Source organism: Lithobates pipiens, unplaced genomic scaffold (assembly GCF_037356315.1).
Source record: "Lithobates pipiens isolate NorthernLeopardFrog02 unplaced genomic scaffold, aLitPip1_a1.2 Scaffold_16, whole genome shotgun sequence".
Lineage (NCBI taxonomy): Eukaryota > Metazoa > Chordata > Amphibia > Anura > Ranidae > Lithobates > Lithobates pipiens.
In genome coordinates this window covers 562028956-562048632 of record NW_027507748.1, presented here as the reverse complement: position 1 = coordinate 562048632, position 19677 = coordinate 562028956, and the positions used below count along the sequence as shown (strand labels likewise).

Sequence of the window (19677 nt, the reverse complement as noted above, 5' to 3'; positions counted from 1 at the left end):
AGGGGCTCCCACCATCCCTGTGCTGTGCTGACTTCCTCCTGGGGCTGCTTATTATGAGGGGCTCCCACCATCCCTGTGCTATGCTGACATCCTCCTGGGGCTGCTTATTATGAGGGGCTCCCACCATCCCTGTGCTATGCTCATTATGAGGGGCTCCCACCATCCCTGTGCTATGCTGACTTCCTCCTGGGGCTGCTTACGGTGCAGGTGTCAGTGCTCTCTATCACGGTGCTGATGTCAGTGCTCTCTATCACGGTGCTGCTGTCAGTGCTGTATATCACGGTGCTGGTGTGAGTGCTTTATGTCACGCTGCTGATGTCAGTGCTCGCTATCACGGTGCTGCTGTCAGTGCTGTATATCACGGTGCTGGTGTGAGTGCTTTATGTCACGCTGCTGATGTCAGTGCTCTCTATCACGGTGCTGTTGTCAGATCACTCTATCACGGTGCAGGTGTCATTGCTGTATGTCACGCTGCTGGTGATCATCTCCTGCACCCTCTTTTTTGCCTACCCTGGTCCCTGACCTTCCCTCTCCTCCATTGCCTTCATGCGCTCCACAGTCCTGAATTGTCACAACAATTTCCCATATAAAAAAAGAATGCTTGTAGTTGTCGATCCCAGATTCACCTCATACATGTGTTATGTCATTGGCCATGTGGTGGGACTATGTTTGCACAGCTATTAATTATTTTGTGGCTGCAAATTTGACCTGTAGGTTTGCAAAGTTCGCCTCCCATTGAAGTCAATGGGGCCCGCCGCGAACGTTCGGCCGCGTTCGCGGTCCACGTTAAACGTCCCATCGGAAGTTCGTCCATCACTACTGCTGAATCCGGCTTCATGCTTGAATAAGAGTCTGGTGTAGATTTTTTGGGTGGCCTTTTCCTTGATTTTTGCACAAGGTTCCCCCTTACAATTTAAATTAGAGCCTTCTTTTTTTTGTGTGTGGGTCATTCTTTTTTATCAGTATAACTAGGTCCACCTATTTTAATATATACTCCAAAGTTGCACACAGTGAACCAGCTGGGACCTCATGCTTGTCCTGTCATCAATGGAACTACACACCTGGCAAATGCAAAACGTTATTGTAGCAAGACCTCATCTGGAATATACAATTCAGTTTTGGGTACCAATTCACAAAAAAAAAGATATCCGAGAACTGGATAAAGTGCAGAGAAGAGCAACCAAACTGATAAAAGAAATGGAGGAGCTCAGCTATAGCAAAAGATTTGCTGAAGTGTAGTGTAGTGAACTTTGTGTTGAGTTATTCACTTTCAAGTCATTACAGAGGACAAGGGGACACTCTTTACTTCTGGAGGAAAAGAGATTTAACATCAACATACAGAAAGGTTTCTTCATAGTAATGTAAAGGCGAGCCCATGTCCTGGTCCAAAATAGCAGTCTGGGCCAGATTTTGGGGGTAACGGACACACTAATGGTGCAGGTGTGTGCTGGGTTTATGTTGGAGACAGAATTAAGGGTCAATGTCCCACCCTCCTAAGGTGGTCAGTGTGTGAAGGAAGAGGGAAGAGGGAAGAGGGGAGAGGTGCAGGTCTGCACCATACTGTCCAGGTCAGGACAAAGGCCCGAGCCTGTGAAGCATGAAGCAGCATGATAAAAATCCAAGCTGTCAGAGGTACAGCATTTTGTGCACAATCACTGGGACTATATGTTTGATGGCCAGAAGGACTGAGGTATGAGGCCTGAGCCGCAGGGCCAATAAAAATGTTTTTTCATATTGATGGTGAGAACCCCCTGCATGGGAAGATTTTCATATGTAAACTTTTGCTTTCTTTTAAATAAAAGTGGGCAGAATAAGCCCTAAAATGTACTTCTGGCATAGGGTAAACTCACTGTTTTGCACTATCAATGAGCTACAAAAACTCCCAAATTGTCATGCTGTTAAAATGTGGAATAGACCCCCTCAAGAACTGGTTCTGGCCAGCTCAGTAGATTGTTTTAAAAAAGAGCTGCATGCATTCCTAATTGCATGAAATAGAACTGAATATTAACACTTATAGGTAATAACACTAGGGAGTGTAGATCCAGGGAATATGTAATTGCCTCCTGGAATTTTATTCTCAGCTAGAGCAAATTTACCCATGCTTTTTTGTTTTGATTGTTTTTCATTCCTCTGGATCAACTGTGCGTATAGCTTTGTGTACAGTGCCTTACAAAAGTAGTCACCCTCCCTTGGCATTTTTCATGTTTTGTTGCCTCACAACCTGGAATTAACATGGATTGTTTGAGGATTTGCACCATTTAATTTACAGAACATGTCCACAACTTTGAAGATTTTTTTTTTTTTTTTTTTTATTGTGAAGCAAACAACAAATTGGACAAAATAACAGAAAAAGTAAATGTGCATAACTATTCACCCCCCTAAAGTCAATACTTTGTAGAGCCACCTTTTGTGGCTATCACAGCTCCAACTTGCTTTATATAAGTCTCTGTGAGCTAGCCACATCTTACCACTGGGATTTTTTGCCCATTCTTCCATGCAAAACTGCTCCAGCTCCTTCAAGTTGGATGGTATGTGCTTGTGAACAGCAATCTTTAAGTCGACCACAGATTTTCTATTGGATTGAGGTCTGGGTTTTGACTAGGCTATTCCAACACATTTACATGTTTCCCCTTAAACCACTCAAGTGTTGTTTTAGCAGTGTGTTTTGGGTCATTGTCCTGCTGGAAGGTGAACCTCCGTCCTAGCCTCAAATCACATACAGATTGGTACAGATTTTGCTCAAGAATATCCCTGTATTTAGCACCATCCATCTTTCCCTCAACTCTGACCAGTTTCCCAATCCCGACTGCTGAAAAACATCCCCACAGCATGATGCCACCACCATGCTTCACTGTGGGGATGGGTGATGCGATGTGTTGGGTTTGCGCCAGACATAGCGTTTTCTTTGATGCCCAAAAGTTTAATTTTAGTCTCATCAGACCGGAGCACCTTCCTCCATACATTTTGGGAGTTTCTCACATGCTTTTTCGCAAACTCAAAACATGCCATTTTGTTTTTTGCTGAAAGTAATGGCTTTCTTCTGGCCACTCTGCCATAAAGCCCAACTCTATGGAATGTACGGCTTATTGTTGTCCTATGTACATATACTCCAGTCTCTGCTGTGGAACTCTGCAGCTCCTCCAGGGTTAGCTTAGGTCTCTGTGCTGCCTCTCTAATTAATGTCCTCCTTGCCCGGTCTGTGAGTTTTGGTGTGCGGCCGTCTCTTGGCAGGTTTGCTGTTGTGCCATGTTCTTTCTTTTTGGTTATGATAGATTTGATGGTGCTCCTAGGGATCATTAAATATTTGGATATCTTTTTATAACCTAACCCTGACTTGCACTTCTCAACAACATTGTCTCTTACTTGTTTGCAGAGTTCCTTGGTCTTCATAGCAGTGTTTGGTTAGTGGTGCCTCTTGCTTAGGTGTTGCAGCCTCTGGGGCCTTTCAAAAAGGTGTGTGTATATGTAATGACAGATCATGTGACACTTAGATTGCACACAGGTGGACATCATTTCACTAATTATATGACTTCTGAAGGTAATTGGTTGCACTAGAGATTTTTATAGGCTTCATAACAAAGGCGGTGAATACATACACACATGCCAATTATCACTTTTTTTATTTCTGAAAAATAGTTGTATATATTTTTCTAACTTTACCAACTTAGACTATTGTCTTCTGATCCATCACATATAATTCAGATTAAAGAAAACATTGAACTAAAGGCTGTAATGTAACAAAATAGGTAAAAAGCCAAGGGGGTGAATACTTTTGCAAGGCACTGTATATGGAGGTTTTCTATTTGTTTGTTTATTTTTTCCTGTTGGTTGAAATAGATGGACTTTTGTCTTTTTTTTTTTTTAACCTAACTATGTAATGTCCCTTTACATGGAAAGTTCCATCAAGAGCCACAAGGAACTTGATTTCTCAATACTACTAAAGAGACTTGACCTACGTTGCAATTTAGCTGCAAATCTATCTTCCAAAATACAGTAATACATGACTGACAGCTGTAGAAATGCCCTCAGTGGCCTAAAAAATGAATTCATGTATTCTACTTCAGTCTTCAAACAAGAACATTGCCCAATTCACTGGTTGAAAGCAGACACTCTTGAGGACAGAATCATCTAGAGTTCATTCAGGTCAACTATAGAAACCCTTTCACTTCTATTGTAGTAACATAGTGCCATTCTCAATATCTACCATCCCATCAAAATATTGTTTGAGGAATAGCTTGTTGACTGTACAAAATCCAAAAAGCCATTGCCCGAAGAAATTCCTCTGATTTTACCTGTGTAATTCTGTCCCAGAAGTTGGTATTTATCATTATCAGATGATTGTTTGATGAGTGTTTTGTCCTCCAGCATCATATTTTATGGTGTCATGGTCATCCATTAAACCAACAGCAATTAGTGTTTTGCACACATATTCCAAACCTGATAGCTCCGGTTTTGCAAAGTGCATTTATATTTAAATGAATGTTATAAAACAATTTACAGTTGAAGTATCTTTATTGTAAATTAACCTAATTATCGTATAATCAAAAATAAAACAATATTTGTGTTTTTTCCAAAATGTTTCATACTCTGCTTAACAAGATGGTTAAACTGTGCCTGACATCACACTCTCCAGAAGGGGAAGGGTTCATCAATAAAATATTTATTTAAATATTTTTATTTAGCATAGCAATGTGCAAAGAGACATAAACCACAGCAGCCATTAGGAATTCATCCTTTATTCATTTAAATCAGCCGATTTAAATCTAATTGGCTGCCGCTGGTTATTGCACTTTGTATATCGTTATTGCTACTTGTATTGTTTAGTCAAACAAATCTGTAATTGTCATTTGCAATGTTCACAGAAAAGTCCTATTTTCACATACAGTACAGGAATCTCTTACAGAATGTCAGGGAATGGAAATCATGGCAAAATGAGTTCTACTGCTCCTCTATGATAGTTTTTACAATGTGCCTTATTTTTCATTGCAGAAATAAGACCTAGGCCATTGTACCATAGCAACTAACTGGATTCTCTAAGGTCATTTTCCAGGGCAGGTTTGAATTTGGTTCGGTACAGGCTATTCTTGTCTCAGAAACTGATAAATTATGCCCATATTCTTTTACAATTTTGGGTCTAGAAAATCTTCCTTGGCATTCCAAATCCCCATATGGAACATGGAGCATTTTTAGAAAAAAAAGGTTGACTTTATTGATGTTACAGAAGTTTAGATCCACAGAGCCTGTTCACACTATGGCCGTTATTTATGAAAAGCAAATCCACTTCGCACTACAAGTGCAAAGTGCACTTGAAATTGTACTGTCCTGTAGATCTGAGGGGGACATGAAAGCAAACTTAAAAAAAAACTGGATTTTAGCTTGCACATGATTGGATAATAAAATCAAAGCTTCCCCTCATTTCAGATCTACCCCTCAGATTTACAGCGACTGCACTTCCAAGTGCAATTTGCACTTGTAGTGCAAAATGGATTTGCCTTTCGTAAATAACCCCCTATGACATTGCAGGAACGAGCATTTTACCACAGACTTTACTACAACACTCAGCAATGCGCTTTACATGCGTTGAATTTACACCAATGCACCTGCTGATGCGCGTGTATTGCAGTGCAATGCACTGACGTTCATTGTGGTGCAGTGCAATGCTAAAAAAGTGCAAAGTTTTTTGGCAGCACACCACAACACACACAACATGCAAGGCAAGGTGTGTTAGGGTGCCATTCAGAATGAAGATCACTGCATTGCACCAACACATTTAATGTGCAGTGCCATACATTGCAGTAAAGCAAGCATTAATGTGCATGTTACCATGTAATGCTGTTATGAGGAAAAAATCTCCATTTTCTTTTTTTCCCATACTGACGTAAAAATAAAAAGACAATTCTGTTCCCAGCAAATGTCAGGCATTCATGACAACTGTGCACTCTAATACAGGCTGACATATCTGAACAGGAAGTAGGTGAGTTCATGTACTTTTAATCATAAACAAAAACATGTCCATTTTGAGTAAAACTTTACCTTCCCAAATATCCATTTAAACTTGTATACCCCAAAGCCTGAGCACTGAAGACAGCATTACACTATTTTCATTGGCTCCTTTCTTTCCACTCCTTGAGCATACATTACTAACCCCAATGTTAATGACAAAGTGTGAGATTTGACAGATATACAATAAGTTAATCTAGAGGGTTGAGTTTTAAACACAAGTGGGTACATAATTGAGTGCATTGCAAAATTGCAAAGATATAGAATAAACATTAGCAGCTGTTAGTATACAGTACGTTAACAGAGCACGGTAGAAAGACACGGAGCAAGACAGTCATACAGGAAGGATAATGTTTGGCAGCAGAGGCCACAGGAAGCTAACTTGCAGCATGCTGGGAATAAGCTTCAGTTCCTTTGGAAACTAGAGGTGAAAAATAGAAGAAGAAAAAAAAGAGTGATTAATATTAACGTTTGTTAGGACTAAAAAAGAGCAGAGTTGTGTATGCTGCCTGTAGTGTGCATTGGGGTCATACGTTTAGACCAGTGGAATCCAAACCGTGGCCCATGGTTCAGATGCAGCCCTTTGCTTGTCTTTTTCCAACCCTTCGAGTACTATTTCTGCCACGGAAATGATGCACTATTCCAACAATGGTGTACTCTTCCTCCCAATGTCACCAATGATAGGGCATGCCTCCTCTCAATGTTACCAATGATAGGGCACTCTTCCTCCCACTATCGCCAATGATGGAGCACTATTCCTCCCACTAATAATTGCAATGGGGCCTTATTCCTCCAGCTGATACTAACAATGTGGCCCTATACCTCCCACTGATACCAACAATGGGGCACTATTCCTCCACCATCCAAGGATGGGTAATTTTTTGCTTCCACTTTTACTGCCCCTGTTCTCTGCCCCGTGGTGGCGGCGGGCAGCGTGATTGAGGATAGATCTACATTGGGGACATTGTTTGTGTTTTCTTTTTTTTTTTTTATTGACACTTTTTTGGGGGAATGAGTAGGGGTACAATGTACCCCTACTCATTCACATAGTGGGGGCTGGGATCTGGGGCCCCACTTGTTAAAGGGGGCTTCCAGATTCCAAAAAGCCTCCTGCCCACAGACCCCCACAACTACGGCCCACAATTGTGGGGAAGATGCCCTTGACCCCATCAACATGATCACCATGATATGGACATGTGGCCTGGTATGATTCAGGAGGGTGGGGCACTCACTCGTCCCCCCTTTCCTGGCCTACCAGGCTGCCTGCTCATATAAGGGTCTGGTATGGATTTTGGGGGGGCTTTTACTTTCACCCAACACTACTGGTACATCGTTTTTTGTTTATTTTATTTTTTTATTATTTCACTTCTTCCCAGGTTTTAAAAATATCTACCTTGTTTTTAAAACTAACACATGTTGCATTTAAAATAATTTTTTAAAGGCATTTTCAATTCAGAATCAAATTGCTGTTTCTTTCAAGGGTTCTTTTTAGCAGCACAATGCAAAGCATTTCATGTTCGTGTACTGCAAAGAAAATGCATTGAGAAGGTGCATTAGGGTGCCATTCAGAATGGCAAAATCACATTACACCAATGCATGTAACATGCGCAACCATGCAATGCGGCAACACACGCGTTATTGTACGCATTATCAAAGCGTAATATTATGAATGGGTCCTTACAGAAGTGGCAAGTAATTCTAAACAATTTACTTTTATGAATGAATCATTGGCTTTGGATTTCCACATCAGTGATTTTAAATCATGTCCCTACCACCTTCATGGGGTAATTCCCCTATTTCTAAGGCCTTTACAAAAGTTAATGAGCCTGGATCAAAATTATCCAGTGCTTAACAGTATCAATTAAATCAAAGAAAGCATCCACATGTTAAAGACATCGGGGTAATGTGAATTACTGGCTATTTTTAAAATAACTTTCGGTATGATCCTAAGGCACCTTATAAATTCAGCCAAGGCATGTATTTCCACCTGCTTGGTCAATGACTCCCATCCATCCATTCATCCAGATGTGGCTTAATAAAGTAAAAAATTTGAGTAGGATGGAAGACATAATCCATTCACAAAAAAAAAAAAAAAACACCCTAGATATCTTTCATAAAACATAGCGATTCTGGCACATATTCTCAGAGAAAGGGAAATGTCTGTTAGCAGGAAGTTCATTGAGAATGGTTTGCCTATCTCAACATCCAAATAGCTGTTATTAAATCTCCTTTTTTATCAATAGCAGCTAACTTCTATTCCACTCAGGGGCCTTCAACTCCCTCTCCACCCTTTTTTTCTTTGTTTTCTTTTAGTTCTCCTAACCCTAGCAAGGAGCTTCTCCCTCTATTACTATAGTTCTTTATCCTTCCCATTAGCTTCACCCCATTTTTCTTTCCCACTTCCTTTATAAATGTAGAAATTACCAGATCTGAGATTTTCCCTAGTTGGCCCCCCTCAGTTTATGTACTTACATTTATTTCACCTATACTTGATTTGTTGTAAGTTATTGAAAACTAGTTTCAACGCGTAAGTCATAGCAATATGCAACTGCCTTTCTCTCTGATCTAACTATACTGGATGTTTTTGGAATGCACAACTTATATCTGCTGTGTTCTGTGATGGTAACGCTGATCTATATAAATTTATGGAGATCTGATATGATAAATGACCTCTATGAACATGGTTACTGTATACTCATATGACATTAGCTATGCCAATTTCTACTGCTGTATTTGTGACCTTGTTGACTTATAAATAAAGAATAAATAAATAAAATAACTTTGTCATGATCTTCCCATCCTGTACTTGCAATTTGAGATCTAAAAATTGTAAGCTATTAAAAAAAAAAAAACAGATGTAAATTAGGTAATTCTGTTTTTCTAAACCAGCATTTTCACGAGGAAGGAAAATGCAAATTGTCCCAAACAAGAATTACATTGTCAATGTACCAGCCCAGAGTTTGAGCATGTCAGCCCATTTGTCCCTCAAATAAAAGATAGCTTAATTTCTGTGCAGGGTTGGGTATTTTATGTACATCGTTTTGAATATTTTAGAAGATATTTTTACTTTAGATTTGCAATGCTTATTCTCTGTAATTTGAATAAAAAATTAAGTTGACCTAAAAAGTGATGTTTCAACATATTATAGAGAACATTTAGAAATGTAAAATTTTCGAAGTAGTAAAAAAAATTACTTTTTGTCTTGAATCTAAAAAAAAAGCAGTGCACATCCTGGTATTTAGGCACTCCTGTACCTACGGCCCTATAGCTATATCTCTCACAGTGTGAGATCTATTGTACTGATGCCTCTGTTAACCTAGTACACAGAGCCGTCGGGTATTTTTTTGTTTCAGCCCTGAGATTTGCTGATGTCACTACTGTGTTGCTCACTGTTTTCCTTGCTGGAGGCTTTCACGTGAGAAAGGAAACCCTGCCTCCAACAAAATGGACCCCTCCACACCACAACACAGTGCAGAATAAGGCATGGTTAGTCAGTAATGGTGGAAAGATCAGCTGCACAGAGACCACAGCAATACCAGAGACTAGTCCTTTCCCCTCTGCCTGGCTTTTTGGGCACAGCTTCCAGAGTTTAGTTACTCTTTAAACTTTAATATAAAAGAATACAAAAACAGAGGTGAGTGTACACACATGATGTACTCTTGCAGGAACAACATGACCATAATGAAGTCTAAATACATCTGTATTACTAATCTTAACAATCAAAATGTGAGACTACAAATACACATATAATCTAAAAAGCTTCAATGCTGCTTCCGCAGTTATTCATATTTCTTTTTGTGATTCTTGCATATAGAAGCCTATTTATGCACCACAGATCGGATCACTGGAAGACCGCTTACCTTTTCCTATTGAGTTATTTCTTTGCAAACTGGACCAGCAAGATGTCAATAGTAAAAAGCAAGGGAGTGATTTCATAAGGGGAAGAAGCTCCCTCACCTGGTCCTAACTGCCGTTGGAAATATGTCACCAGTGTCACAATCATTCATCTGATATAGCAATAACTACAAAAAAAAAAAAACTCCTTCCAACAATGTTTTATATTATAATTTTTCATATATGCCCTATGTAAGGTTATTTGTAAATTGGATATCCCCTGTGTCAGCATGTGCCGATGTCATCGGCACATGAGCACTGAAGCAATGGCACGTTTGTGCCATTGCTATAGCTAGTGTGCCATTACCGACAGCTCCCACGCACATACGTCATAGGCATGTGTCATCATCGTAGCTCTGGCCAATCACAGTGCTGGAGCCCGCGATACCTGGAAGTAACTTCGGGAGAGATTTCGCCGGCCGGAGCTGTGTACTGGGAACGCTGTGGGGGATTCGATCTAAGGTGAGTATTTCATAATGAGCTAGTATACTATTCATTCTAGCTCATTATGTCTTTGTCTTACAGGTCTTTTCTTTGTTTGTTTGTTTTTTTTGTGGGTTTACAACCACTTTAGGCATATTACATGACTGTCATAAATTAAAAAATATTGGGCTGCTCTAACGTTCATTTAAAAGAATTTGTAAAAAAAAAATGTTTTTCTAATTTCTAAGTGTCTTTTTTTTGTGTGTGATTCACACAGATAAACCAGACAGACAAATCAATAGGTGACACTACTTAGGCAGGCAATTTTTACCTGCATCCAATTCGCATGACATGTGAGCCGGTTCTCATATCTGTGGGTCAGCTGCAGTGCGTTTTTCAAGAGTCCTGTACGATTTTAGGTCTGGTTCACGTGCAATTTCAAGTGTGATATACTTAACGAATTGATACCTGAATCCCACCTGAACTAGTGAATGCAAAACTGCACCGGACTCCTTTGAAAAATCGCAATGAAACCATGCCCAGTCATATGTAAACTGAGCTTAAGCTTATGTTTTATGTCTGTTTTTCATGATACTGTATGTATAAAATCGTTGTCTTAAAAATAAATATTTATTAAATAACAGAGGATTCCTAAAGCACTACGAGTTGGCTAAAGAGACAGCACAGCAGCAGACATGCAGCTGGCTTGCCTTTTATTAGAAATGTGTATATTTCCCCTGGGACATGTCTCACTTACTATCTTATACAGTACCTGGAAGTGCAGGAGAGAGGACTTAGGTGATCGCTCTTATTAGCTAGCTGCTGTCTCCTGATGAAGAGGGAATAACTGGGACTGATCATCCGCTTCGCAGCCACATGGCAAGTCACTTCTGTAAGAGATGAGGTGTACAATATATGATAGTGATGTTTAATAGTGATGTTTAATAAGACAATAAAATAGTATCTTGTCTATAAAAAGTAAAATTTTAAAATGGCCACCAAAACACTAGTGCAAGAATACAGCAGTAGGTCATGGCACAGAGATAAAGAATTGGCTTCCTTAAATTTTGTGCAATTGTTTTATTGGAAGAGAAGCTCCTTTGTCTCCAGACAATAGAGAAAAAAGAGACACACACTTTGGTTAAGGGAACAAGCTTTAAAAGGTGAACTTTGACATCCTTAAGCCCCATACACACTATCAGTTTTTCCTTCGGATTTACCAAAACCATATAATATGAGGTCAAATCTTAGCAGTTTGAATTTGTATGCAATCAGGCAGGCCCTTGCACTACATGGTTTTGGTAAATCTGAAGGAAAGACTCAGCAGGAATTTTGATCGTGTGTATGGGGCTTTAGATTAACATCTACAAATGCTGGGGGGATATGGATGAGACAGTTTGTGGAATACACATATAGCCATAGTTCCAGTACCCCATTGCATCAACCTCTATATCAGGGGTCTCAAACTGGTGGCCCTCCAGCTGTTGCAGAACTACAAGTCCCATCATGCTTCTGGCTGAGGGAGTCATGCTTATAGCTGTCCGCCTTGCAATGCCTCATGGGAGTTGTAGTTTTGCAACAGCTGGAGGGCCACAAGTTTGAGACCCCTGCTCTATATCTACAGCAAACCATTAATACATGAGAGCTTAATTATAACCAGATTCCCCTAGTCATTTGATCAACCTGTAATTTGATCATAAAGTGGTTTTCGTGAGACAGCATAAAAGGTTTTAGAAACTAATGTTTCCACCTCGAGCAGCATTAAGAATTGCTCTGTCTGCAGTATCAGCATAAGGAAACCTAACACTTTCAAGAACCTAAACCAAATGGCTGTCAACCAATCACAGAAATAAATGTGATCCCCATTGTGTCCCACTTAGTGCTGACCTCAAGGAGGAATAGTTACTAGGAGCATTGATATGGGTTGTGAAGTCCACTTTACAAGGCTACAAAAGAGCAGTTTAACAAATACCACCCAGTTGAGAGAATATAACCCTGCAATCCAGTATAGCAGATTTGATTAGCCTTGATTTTCAGTAGGCCTCATGCACACAGAACGTTTATTTCACTCTCTGAGAAGCCAGCAGTGTTTTTTGCAGAAAAAAATGCCTGACGCTTGTAAAAATGTCTAAAGCCTTTACAGGCGTCAAGCTCTTGGGAGTTATTTAATTTAATTGGACAGAATAAATCATTTATTCTAGCCATTGAAATTAATTATTGCTCAAGTGCTAGCTTTTAGGCGTCTTTAGAAGCGTTTGGCAGCGTCAAGAGTTTTTGCTGCCCAAACTGTGCTGCTCTTGGAAGCATTGGCAGTGGGTTATTTTGTTCCTACTTCTAAAAGCTCCTGCCACTAAACCCTAGTAGACACATAGGCTAACATGGAGATGCGTGAGGCCTTATTATAGCCTTATTATAGCCTTATTATAGCAGGTTACTATACATCTCACAATGTCTCACTTTCCTATTGCAGCCAGCACGAGATGGAAGCAACAATGTCGCCTCTCTAATAATAAAACCGGCATGGGTTCCCCTTCAGGGGCATACCAGGCCTTTATGTCTGGTATGGATTTTAAGGGGAACCCCTACGCCAAAAAAAACGATGTGGGGTCCCCCCAAAATCCATACCAGACCCCTATCCGAGGTTGCAGCCTGGCTGGTCAGGAAAGGGGGTGGAGAGCACCCCCCCTGAACCATACCAGGCCGCATGCCCTCAACATGGGGGGTGGGTGCTTTGGGGAAGGGGGGTGCCCTGCGGCCCCCCCACCCCAAAGCACCTTGTCCCATGTTGATGAGAACAAGGGCCTCTTCCCGACAACCCTGGCCGTTGGTTGTTGGGGTCTGCGGGTGGGGGCTTATCGGAATCCGGGAGCCCCCTTTAATAAGGGGGCCCCTAGATCCCGGCCCCCCACACTATGTGAATGAGTATGGGGTACATCATACCCCTACCCATTCACCTGGGGAAAAAAGTGTCAATAAAAAAAACACACTAGACAGGTTTTCAAAGTAATTTATTAGGCAGCTCCGGGGTCTTCTTCCGACTTTGGGGGTCTCTTCTGACTACTTCACGCTCTCTGGCCTCTTCTCCCGCTCTCCGGCTTCTTCTCATACGGTGACCCCGCCCCTTATGATGTCACAGTCCCAGCATGCCCCAGGACTTGGCGTCATAAGGGGCGGGGTCACTGTGTGACCTCAGACCACGCCTATAAACGTTGTTGTGGACCTCGCACATGGCATTACAGCGGGAGAGAGTGTTGTGACAACATCGGAAGAAGAGAAGAAGGACAGAGAAGACTGGGCCACCACTAGTAAAAGAGCTGGAAGAAGATAGCGGAGGAGCCCGGCAGAAGAACCGGAGAGCAGGACAAGAACCGGAGACCGAGAGAAGAAGCGGGAGAAGAGGTCGGAGAATGCAAAGGAGTCGGCAGAGATCCCCAAAGTTGGAAGAAGACCCCCGGAGCTGCCTAATAAATTACTTTGAAAACTTGTCTAGTGTGTTTTTTTTTTATTGACACTTTTGTCCCCAGGTGAATGGGTAGGGGTACAATGTACACCATACTCATTCATATAGGGTGGGGAGCCGGGATCTGGGGGCCCACTTATTAAAGAGGGCTTCCGGATTCCGATAAGCCCCCCACCCACAGACCCCAACAACCAACGGTCAGGGTTGTCGGGAAGAGGCCCTTGTCCTCATCAACATGGGGACAAGGTGCTTTAGGGTGGGGGGTGCGAAGGGCGCTCCTCTTCCCCAAAGCACCCACCCCCCCATGTTGAGGGCATGTGGCCTGGTACGGTTCAGAAAGGGGGCGCGCTCGCCAGTCCCCATCCCCTTTCCTGACCGGCCGGGCTGCGTGCTCGGATAGGGGTCTGGTATGGATTTTGGGGGGAACCCCAAGCAGTTTTTCAGCATAGGGGGTTCCCCTTAAAATCCATACCAGACCTAAGGGCTTGGTATGCTCCTGCAGGGGAACCCATGACGGTTTTTTATTTAAAATTTGGCGTGGAGTTCCCCCTCATGATTCACACCAAACACAGTGCCTGGTATTGGCGGGGATCCAAGTCAGATCTCCGCACCAGTGTGAACCCGGCCTCAATGTCAGCAATCCTTGTCGTTCATTGGGAAAGGAAAAAACAGCGCTGGCTCCTACGACGTGGCTCGCAAGGTGTCAATCTCACTGATAAAAGAGGTGAGATTGACACAATATCGCGGTCACCTACTGTAGTATAATGATACTTTTTTTTTGTGAAAATGCATATGTAGTTTTAGACTCTGGCAGAATTAAAGGTTCACAGAGGAAGCAACTGCAAGATGGGGCAAAAGGAGCCAAAGTTTGCATCACTTTTGGCTACTAGATTCAATACTATTGCAGGATGTGTACTCTTACTATCCTTTAAACTAAAAACAAACTGATTAATGTCACTAAAATAAATGATTTTATAAATGCTGTATTACACATTTGTTTCTGGACAGAAGACTCATGAACCATTAGGCCTCATGCACACGGAGCCTAAAAAACGCCACTTATACAGGTGTTGAGTTTTTTTTAAGCCAAATAAAAGCACCTCTATGTAAGCCTATGGAGTAGATTTACTAAAACTGGCGCACTCAGAATCTGGTGAAGCTGTGCATGGCAGCCAATCACCTTCTAAAATCATCTTTTTTACATAGGCTTTGGCAATAAAAAACTGGAAGCTGATTGGTTTCTATGCAGAGTTGCATCAGATTTTGCACTCGCCAGCCTTAGTAAATAACCCCCATAGTATAGTGTCCATGCACATATATGCATTTACATTTTACAGGTGTATTAGAAGAGGAGCATTTACAGGCAGAACAAAAACACACCAAAAGTGTGTTCTTGAGAGGAGCATTGCAGCAGAAAAAAACACGCATAAACACTAGAAGCGTATAGAATTTTAGTGTTAATGCATTCCAATGGACAATAGATTAATATTCTGGCCACATTTTCCTGTTCTAGCTTTCAGAGCTTTTTTAGACGCTCCATGTGCATGAGGCCTTAAAGGGTTATATCTTTCAGACTTCTGGGAACTAGCAAAACTGCTTTTGTTAGACACATTAATAATAAAGCACACTAATAATTTCCTTATGATTCATTGATGTGTTCTGGAAAATGTGACCTGTCCTTAGGACTGGTTTGGGAAACACTATATTAATAAAAAATAGTGGTAGCACATGATGTGATATGAATCAGGTTGATGTGTATGTGAAGGACAAGCCATGCCTTACACTGCGCCATGCACCCATGACTCACCTGTTATCATTGATGTCTGTAGCGTTGCCTGTATGTGCAGCATGGCGTGGAAAGAAAGCTTATTAAACATTGTTTGACAAATAATACCATCTTTAGATTACATTTTTGTTTGGCCTATTTAAAAGTAATTTCACTAAATTCCTTCAAGACATATGACTACGGTGTCACAGAACAACACGGATACACATTTGTAAGGGTCCCCATACACATAATACTGACTCACTTGTCTTGCTGGACATTGTCAAACCAACAAACAACTACATGTTGGCACCCTGACCTCTCCAGATATCTACTTTTGTGAGATTCAAAACGGTCAGGTTCGGCTTAGCTATATATATGCAGATTATACGAAGTAAAGCTTTTATTCTACTTCTTACTTCTCTACTTCTTAAGTAACTGCTGAAAGATTGCGGAGACATTCTAACTTGTTGGAAAATCTCTGAATAATATTAAAGTCTATGTCCGAGGAGAATAAAGAAGCGTATACATGCGTCTTTGCTATACATGCACATTTCACCACCTTTTGTGCCTTTTAATGTATAACTAAAGCCACATTTTGTTTTGGATAGAGTGGAGAACATCTTTCAGTTTTGTATCACTGTCTGTGCCCCTGCTAGGGACATTCACTCTCTCTACTTGTCCTGGTTACCATAATCGCCATGAGTGAAAGAAAGTCCTAAATTTTCAGTTATCACCAGTCAGGGCCGTAGATAATTTTTTTTTCCTTGGGGGGGGGGGGGGGGGGTTCTGTCTTTTCAAAACTTAAAGGCATTATTTACACTTTCATTTTGGGGGAGGTACGGTAAAAACATGTAACAGCAGAGTGGGGTCATGAGGCTTTGCAATACAGCGCAGCAAAAATTATCCCCATTCAACTGAATGGAACGCAATGGATGCAGTTGTGGTGTGTTAGTGTACTCATTAGTAGAGCCAGCTCCTCCTAAGCTCCCTAGTTTTTGTTTTTGTTCAGCCCACTTACCAGACCTCAGATTCAGCATGGCACAGAAGTAGGAAAACTTCTGCATCCCCAGTCTCCCTTCAGCTGTGTCATATGATACCTTGAGGAGGAGTCTAGGAGTTCCCTCAACCATGCACTGTCAATTCCCTGCATCTGTGACATCACAATAATTTCATGCTTTTCAGGAGGACCCCTTATTAAACTGAGGGGGTGGGGCACAATAGAAGGGGGGCTGGCTGCTGCAATCTGAAACTCTGATTGCTTCTACTGTGCTGATGCTGAAGCTAAACAGCAGGGACACTGTGCATTTTGCCAGGATGCTCGGGGGGGGGTTAACACCCCAGACCCCCCCTTATCTATGCCCCTGTCACCAGTAAAGAAATAGAGGGGAACATTTCCAATTTTCCAATGGGGACACCAAATCTGGTGATAACCAGGGATTTCCTCTCACTCCCTATTTTGGCTATAAGACAGGAAGTGAAGGGAAATAAAAACAGATCTGAGCATTTACAGCATGTGCATTATGGTGAGTCAGTTGGGGTACCTTACTAAATAAATATCATCACAATGCACAACACAGTGCCATGCACCAAATGAATGACAGCACAATGCTCTACACAGTGCAGTACATTATCATGCCTTGGTACAAAGCCTGCCTCAAAATGTCAGCCTGTACTTCCCTCATGGATACTTACAAAGGCTGCCCAAATCTGGCATTTCATTATTTGATTTGGTCTTTTAGGTAAACCCCTTACCATTATCCACATTCATCTTTGTGTAGGGAAGCAGGCTGCTAGAGGAAGAATTGCTCCTTGTAGCGGAACAGGGGTTGGAGAAACTAAAATAAGAGAAAATCAAAAGGTTAGTGATTGTATTGTATGAGACTTATTTTGTAGTTTTTGACACAAGGCCTTCAGTAGACATGGGCACCGTCAATAAATTTGTTTCGTTCCGTTCCGGTTCGTATTAGAATTAATTCGTACTTTGTATTTCGTGTCCGAAATTCAATTTCAATTCGTACGAAATACGAATTGTCGTTAGGTTCGTTAACTTGTACGAACGTTTTTTACGATGAATTTAAAGGAAAACATATATACCTCATTATGACAATATGTCCAAATTTCGTTACTACGGAAACAACATGTGACTTGGTTGACCAATCAGAGGTTTTCTTCTGCTGCTGAGGCCTACAGGGCAGGCCCGATCATGTGACTTCCCTTTGTGGGTTAGTTAGTGTAGTGGAGCAGATCACACGATTATTTGTCTGTGCATCTGAGCGAATATCTTTGCAATCCTAGTGCACCCCAAGAAACCCATATCAGCAAAGGAGGTTGTCATGTCCCACCAGTGCACCCCACCACAGATCCAATGTTTTTTTGGCAGGGGAAGTGCGAGGAGTGGCCTGTCCTCGCAGATATTGCCAAGGAGCTACTGTCCTGCCCTCCGACAAGTGTCCAGAGTGAGCGGGTGTTTTCTGTGACGGGAAACATCCTGTCACCCCAAAGATCCCAGTTGTCCCCCCAGCTAATGGAGCAGTTAGCATTTTTGAAAATCTATTTGCCAAAGCTGGGGTACCCCTCCCTCACTCTGAACATTCCTTGAACTGACTGTCTGCAGCAGAGATGGCCATTTGGTCTTAGTAGTTGGTCCCTGTCCCTCCACACAATCCCTCCCCTCGCTTCTCATCTACCCCTATTTGCTTGTGACATCATCTTGGATTGACGAGAGGAGAGGAGGTGCCACCAGGGAACTTTTTACACATGCTTCCTGCTTTACTCTGCATGCTGGCTGGTAAACGCTGTGCCCTGATGTTCCCCAATGTGTCCCAATGTGGTCCAATATGCCCTGATGTGCTCCAATATGCCCTGATGTGCCCCAATGTGCCCTGATGCTCCCCAATATGTCCCAATGTGCTCCAATATGCCCTGATGTGCCCCGATGTGCCCTGATGTGCCCCAATGTGCTCCAATATGCCCTGATGTGCCCCAATGTGCCCTGATGTTCCCCAATGTGTCCCAATATGCCCTGATGTGCCCCAATGTTCTCCAATATGCCCTGATGTGCTCTGATGTGCTACAATGTGCCCTGATGTTCCCCCACCATTCTTCTCATTCACACATATGACTGCTAGAACAGATAAAAAGACATTTAGGGAAATTGATCAAAATTGGAGCGAACAGAATCTGGAGCAGTTGCCCATGGCAACCAATCAGCTTCTCTTCAGTTCGTTCCGTTAAGATTTGAAAATAAAAGAGAGAAGTGGATTGTCTGCCATGCATCGCTGGTCCAGTTTTTGCCTGCTCCAGTTTTTATTAGATCAGTTTAGTTAGATCACCCCACACTGTTTGGGGTCACCGGGGATGTGCGGAGAGCACATGCTTGATAACACCAAACAATTTCCAGTGACCCCGCACATCCCTGGTGACCCGTACAGTGCGGGGGATCAAAACTGGAGCAGCTGTGCATGGCAGCCATGTTCTCATTATGAGGGGCTCCCACCATCCCTGTGCTGTGCTGACTTCCTCCTGGGGCTGTACCCCTGCTGTGCTCAGTATGTCAGCACATGAATGGTGGAAACCCCTCATAATGAGCACAGCAGAGGTACAGCCCCAGGAGGAAGTCAGCATAGCACAAGGATGGTGGGAGCCCCTCATAATAAGCATAATGACTGAGTCGTCGATGCAACGACAACTGATCCGGAATTCGTAAAATTTGCGTACAAAATTCAGACGCATGGCAATTCGTATTTCGGATCCTCCCAAACATACGAATTTAGGGAAATTCATACGAATTTGAGATTTGTACGGAACGAAACGCACAAGTCTAGCCTTCAGTAGTGGAAACGAGGTAACAAAAAAAACTAAGTCTAATTTGTATCTTAACCCCATAATTCCAACCCCAAAACTTGACCTATCATTTAAAGCAGTAATAAAACCAAAGCAAAAAAAAAATTATTTTGCAGCTTACCAATTGTTAGATGTGGTGGCTGCATTTGTTTTCCCTATTTATTTTTTTTTGTAGGCTTTTTTCCCTTTATTTTTACTTGATGATCCAGCCAGTAAATCTATTATTTTTCAACTTCCTTTATTAGACCAAACTATCCAGAAAAGGAGCAGTTAGAGGGTTGAGACAAAC

General features: G+C 41.9%; 1 protein-coding gene across 3 annotated transcripts in view; it reads right to left on the bottom strand.

Annotated features, from left to right (window-relative positions):
- Positions 1-4493: 4493 nt before the first annotated feature.
- KIF5A (kinesin family member 5A) overlaps positions 4494-19677 on the bottom strand; it is a 232420-nt gene continuing 217236 nt past the window's right edge. For all 3 annotated transcript variants that reach the window (XM_077483606.1, XM_077483607.1, XM_077483608.1), the window contains 4 exons: positions 17298-17380; positions 15585-15612; positions 11090-11207; positions 4494-6421 (listed from right to left, as the gene is read on the bottom strand). In XM_077483606.1, coding sequence (XP_077339732.1) covers positions 11129-11207; positions 15585-15612; positions 17298-17380 — 190 coding nt within the window. In that variant the 3' untranslated portion in view covers positions 4494-6421; positions 11090-11128. The remainder of the gene's footprint in view (positions 6422-11089; positions 11208-15584; positions 15613-17297; positions 17381-19677) is intronic.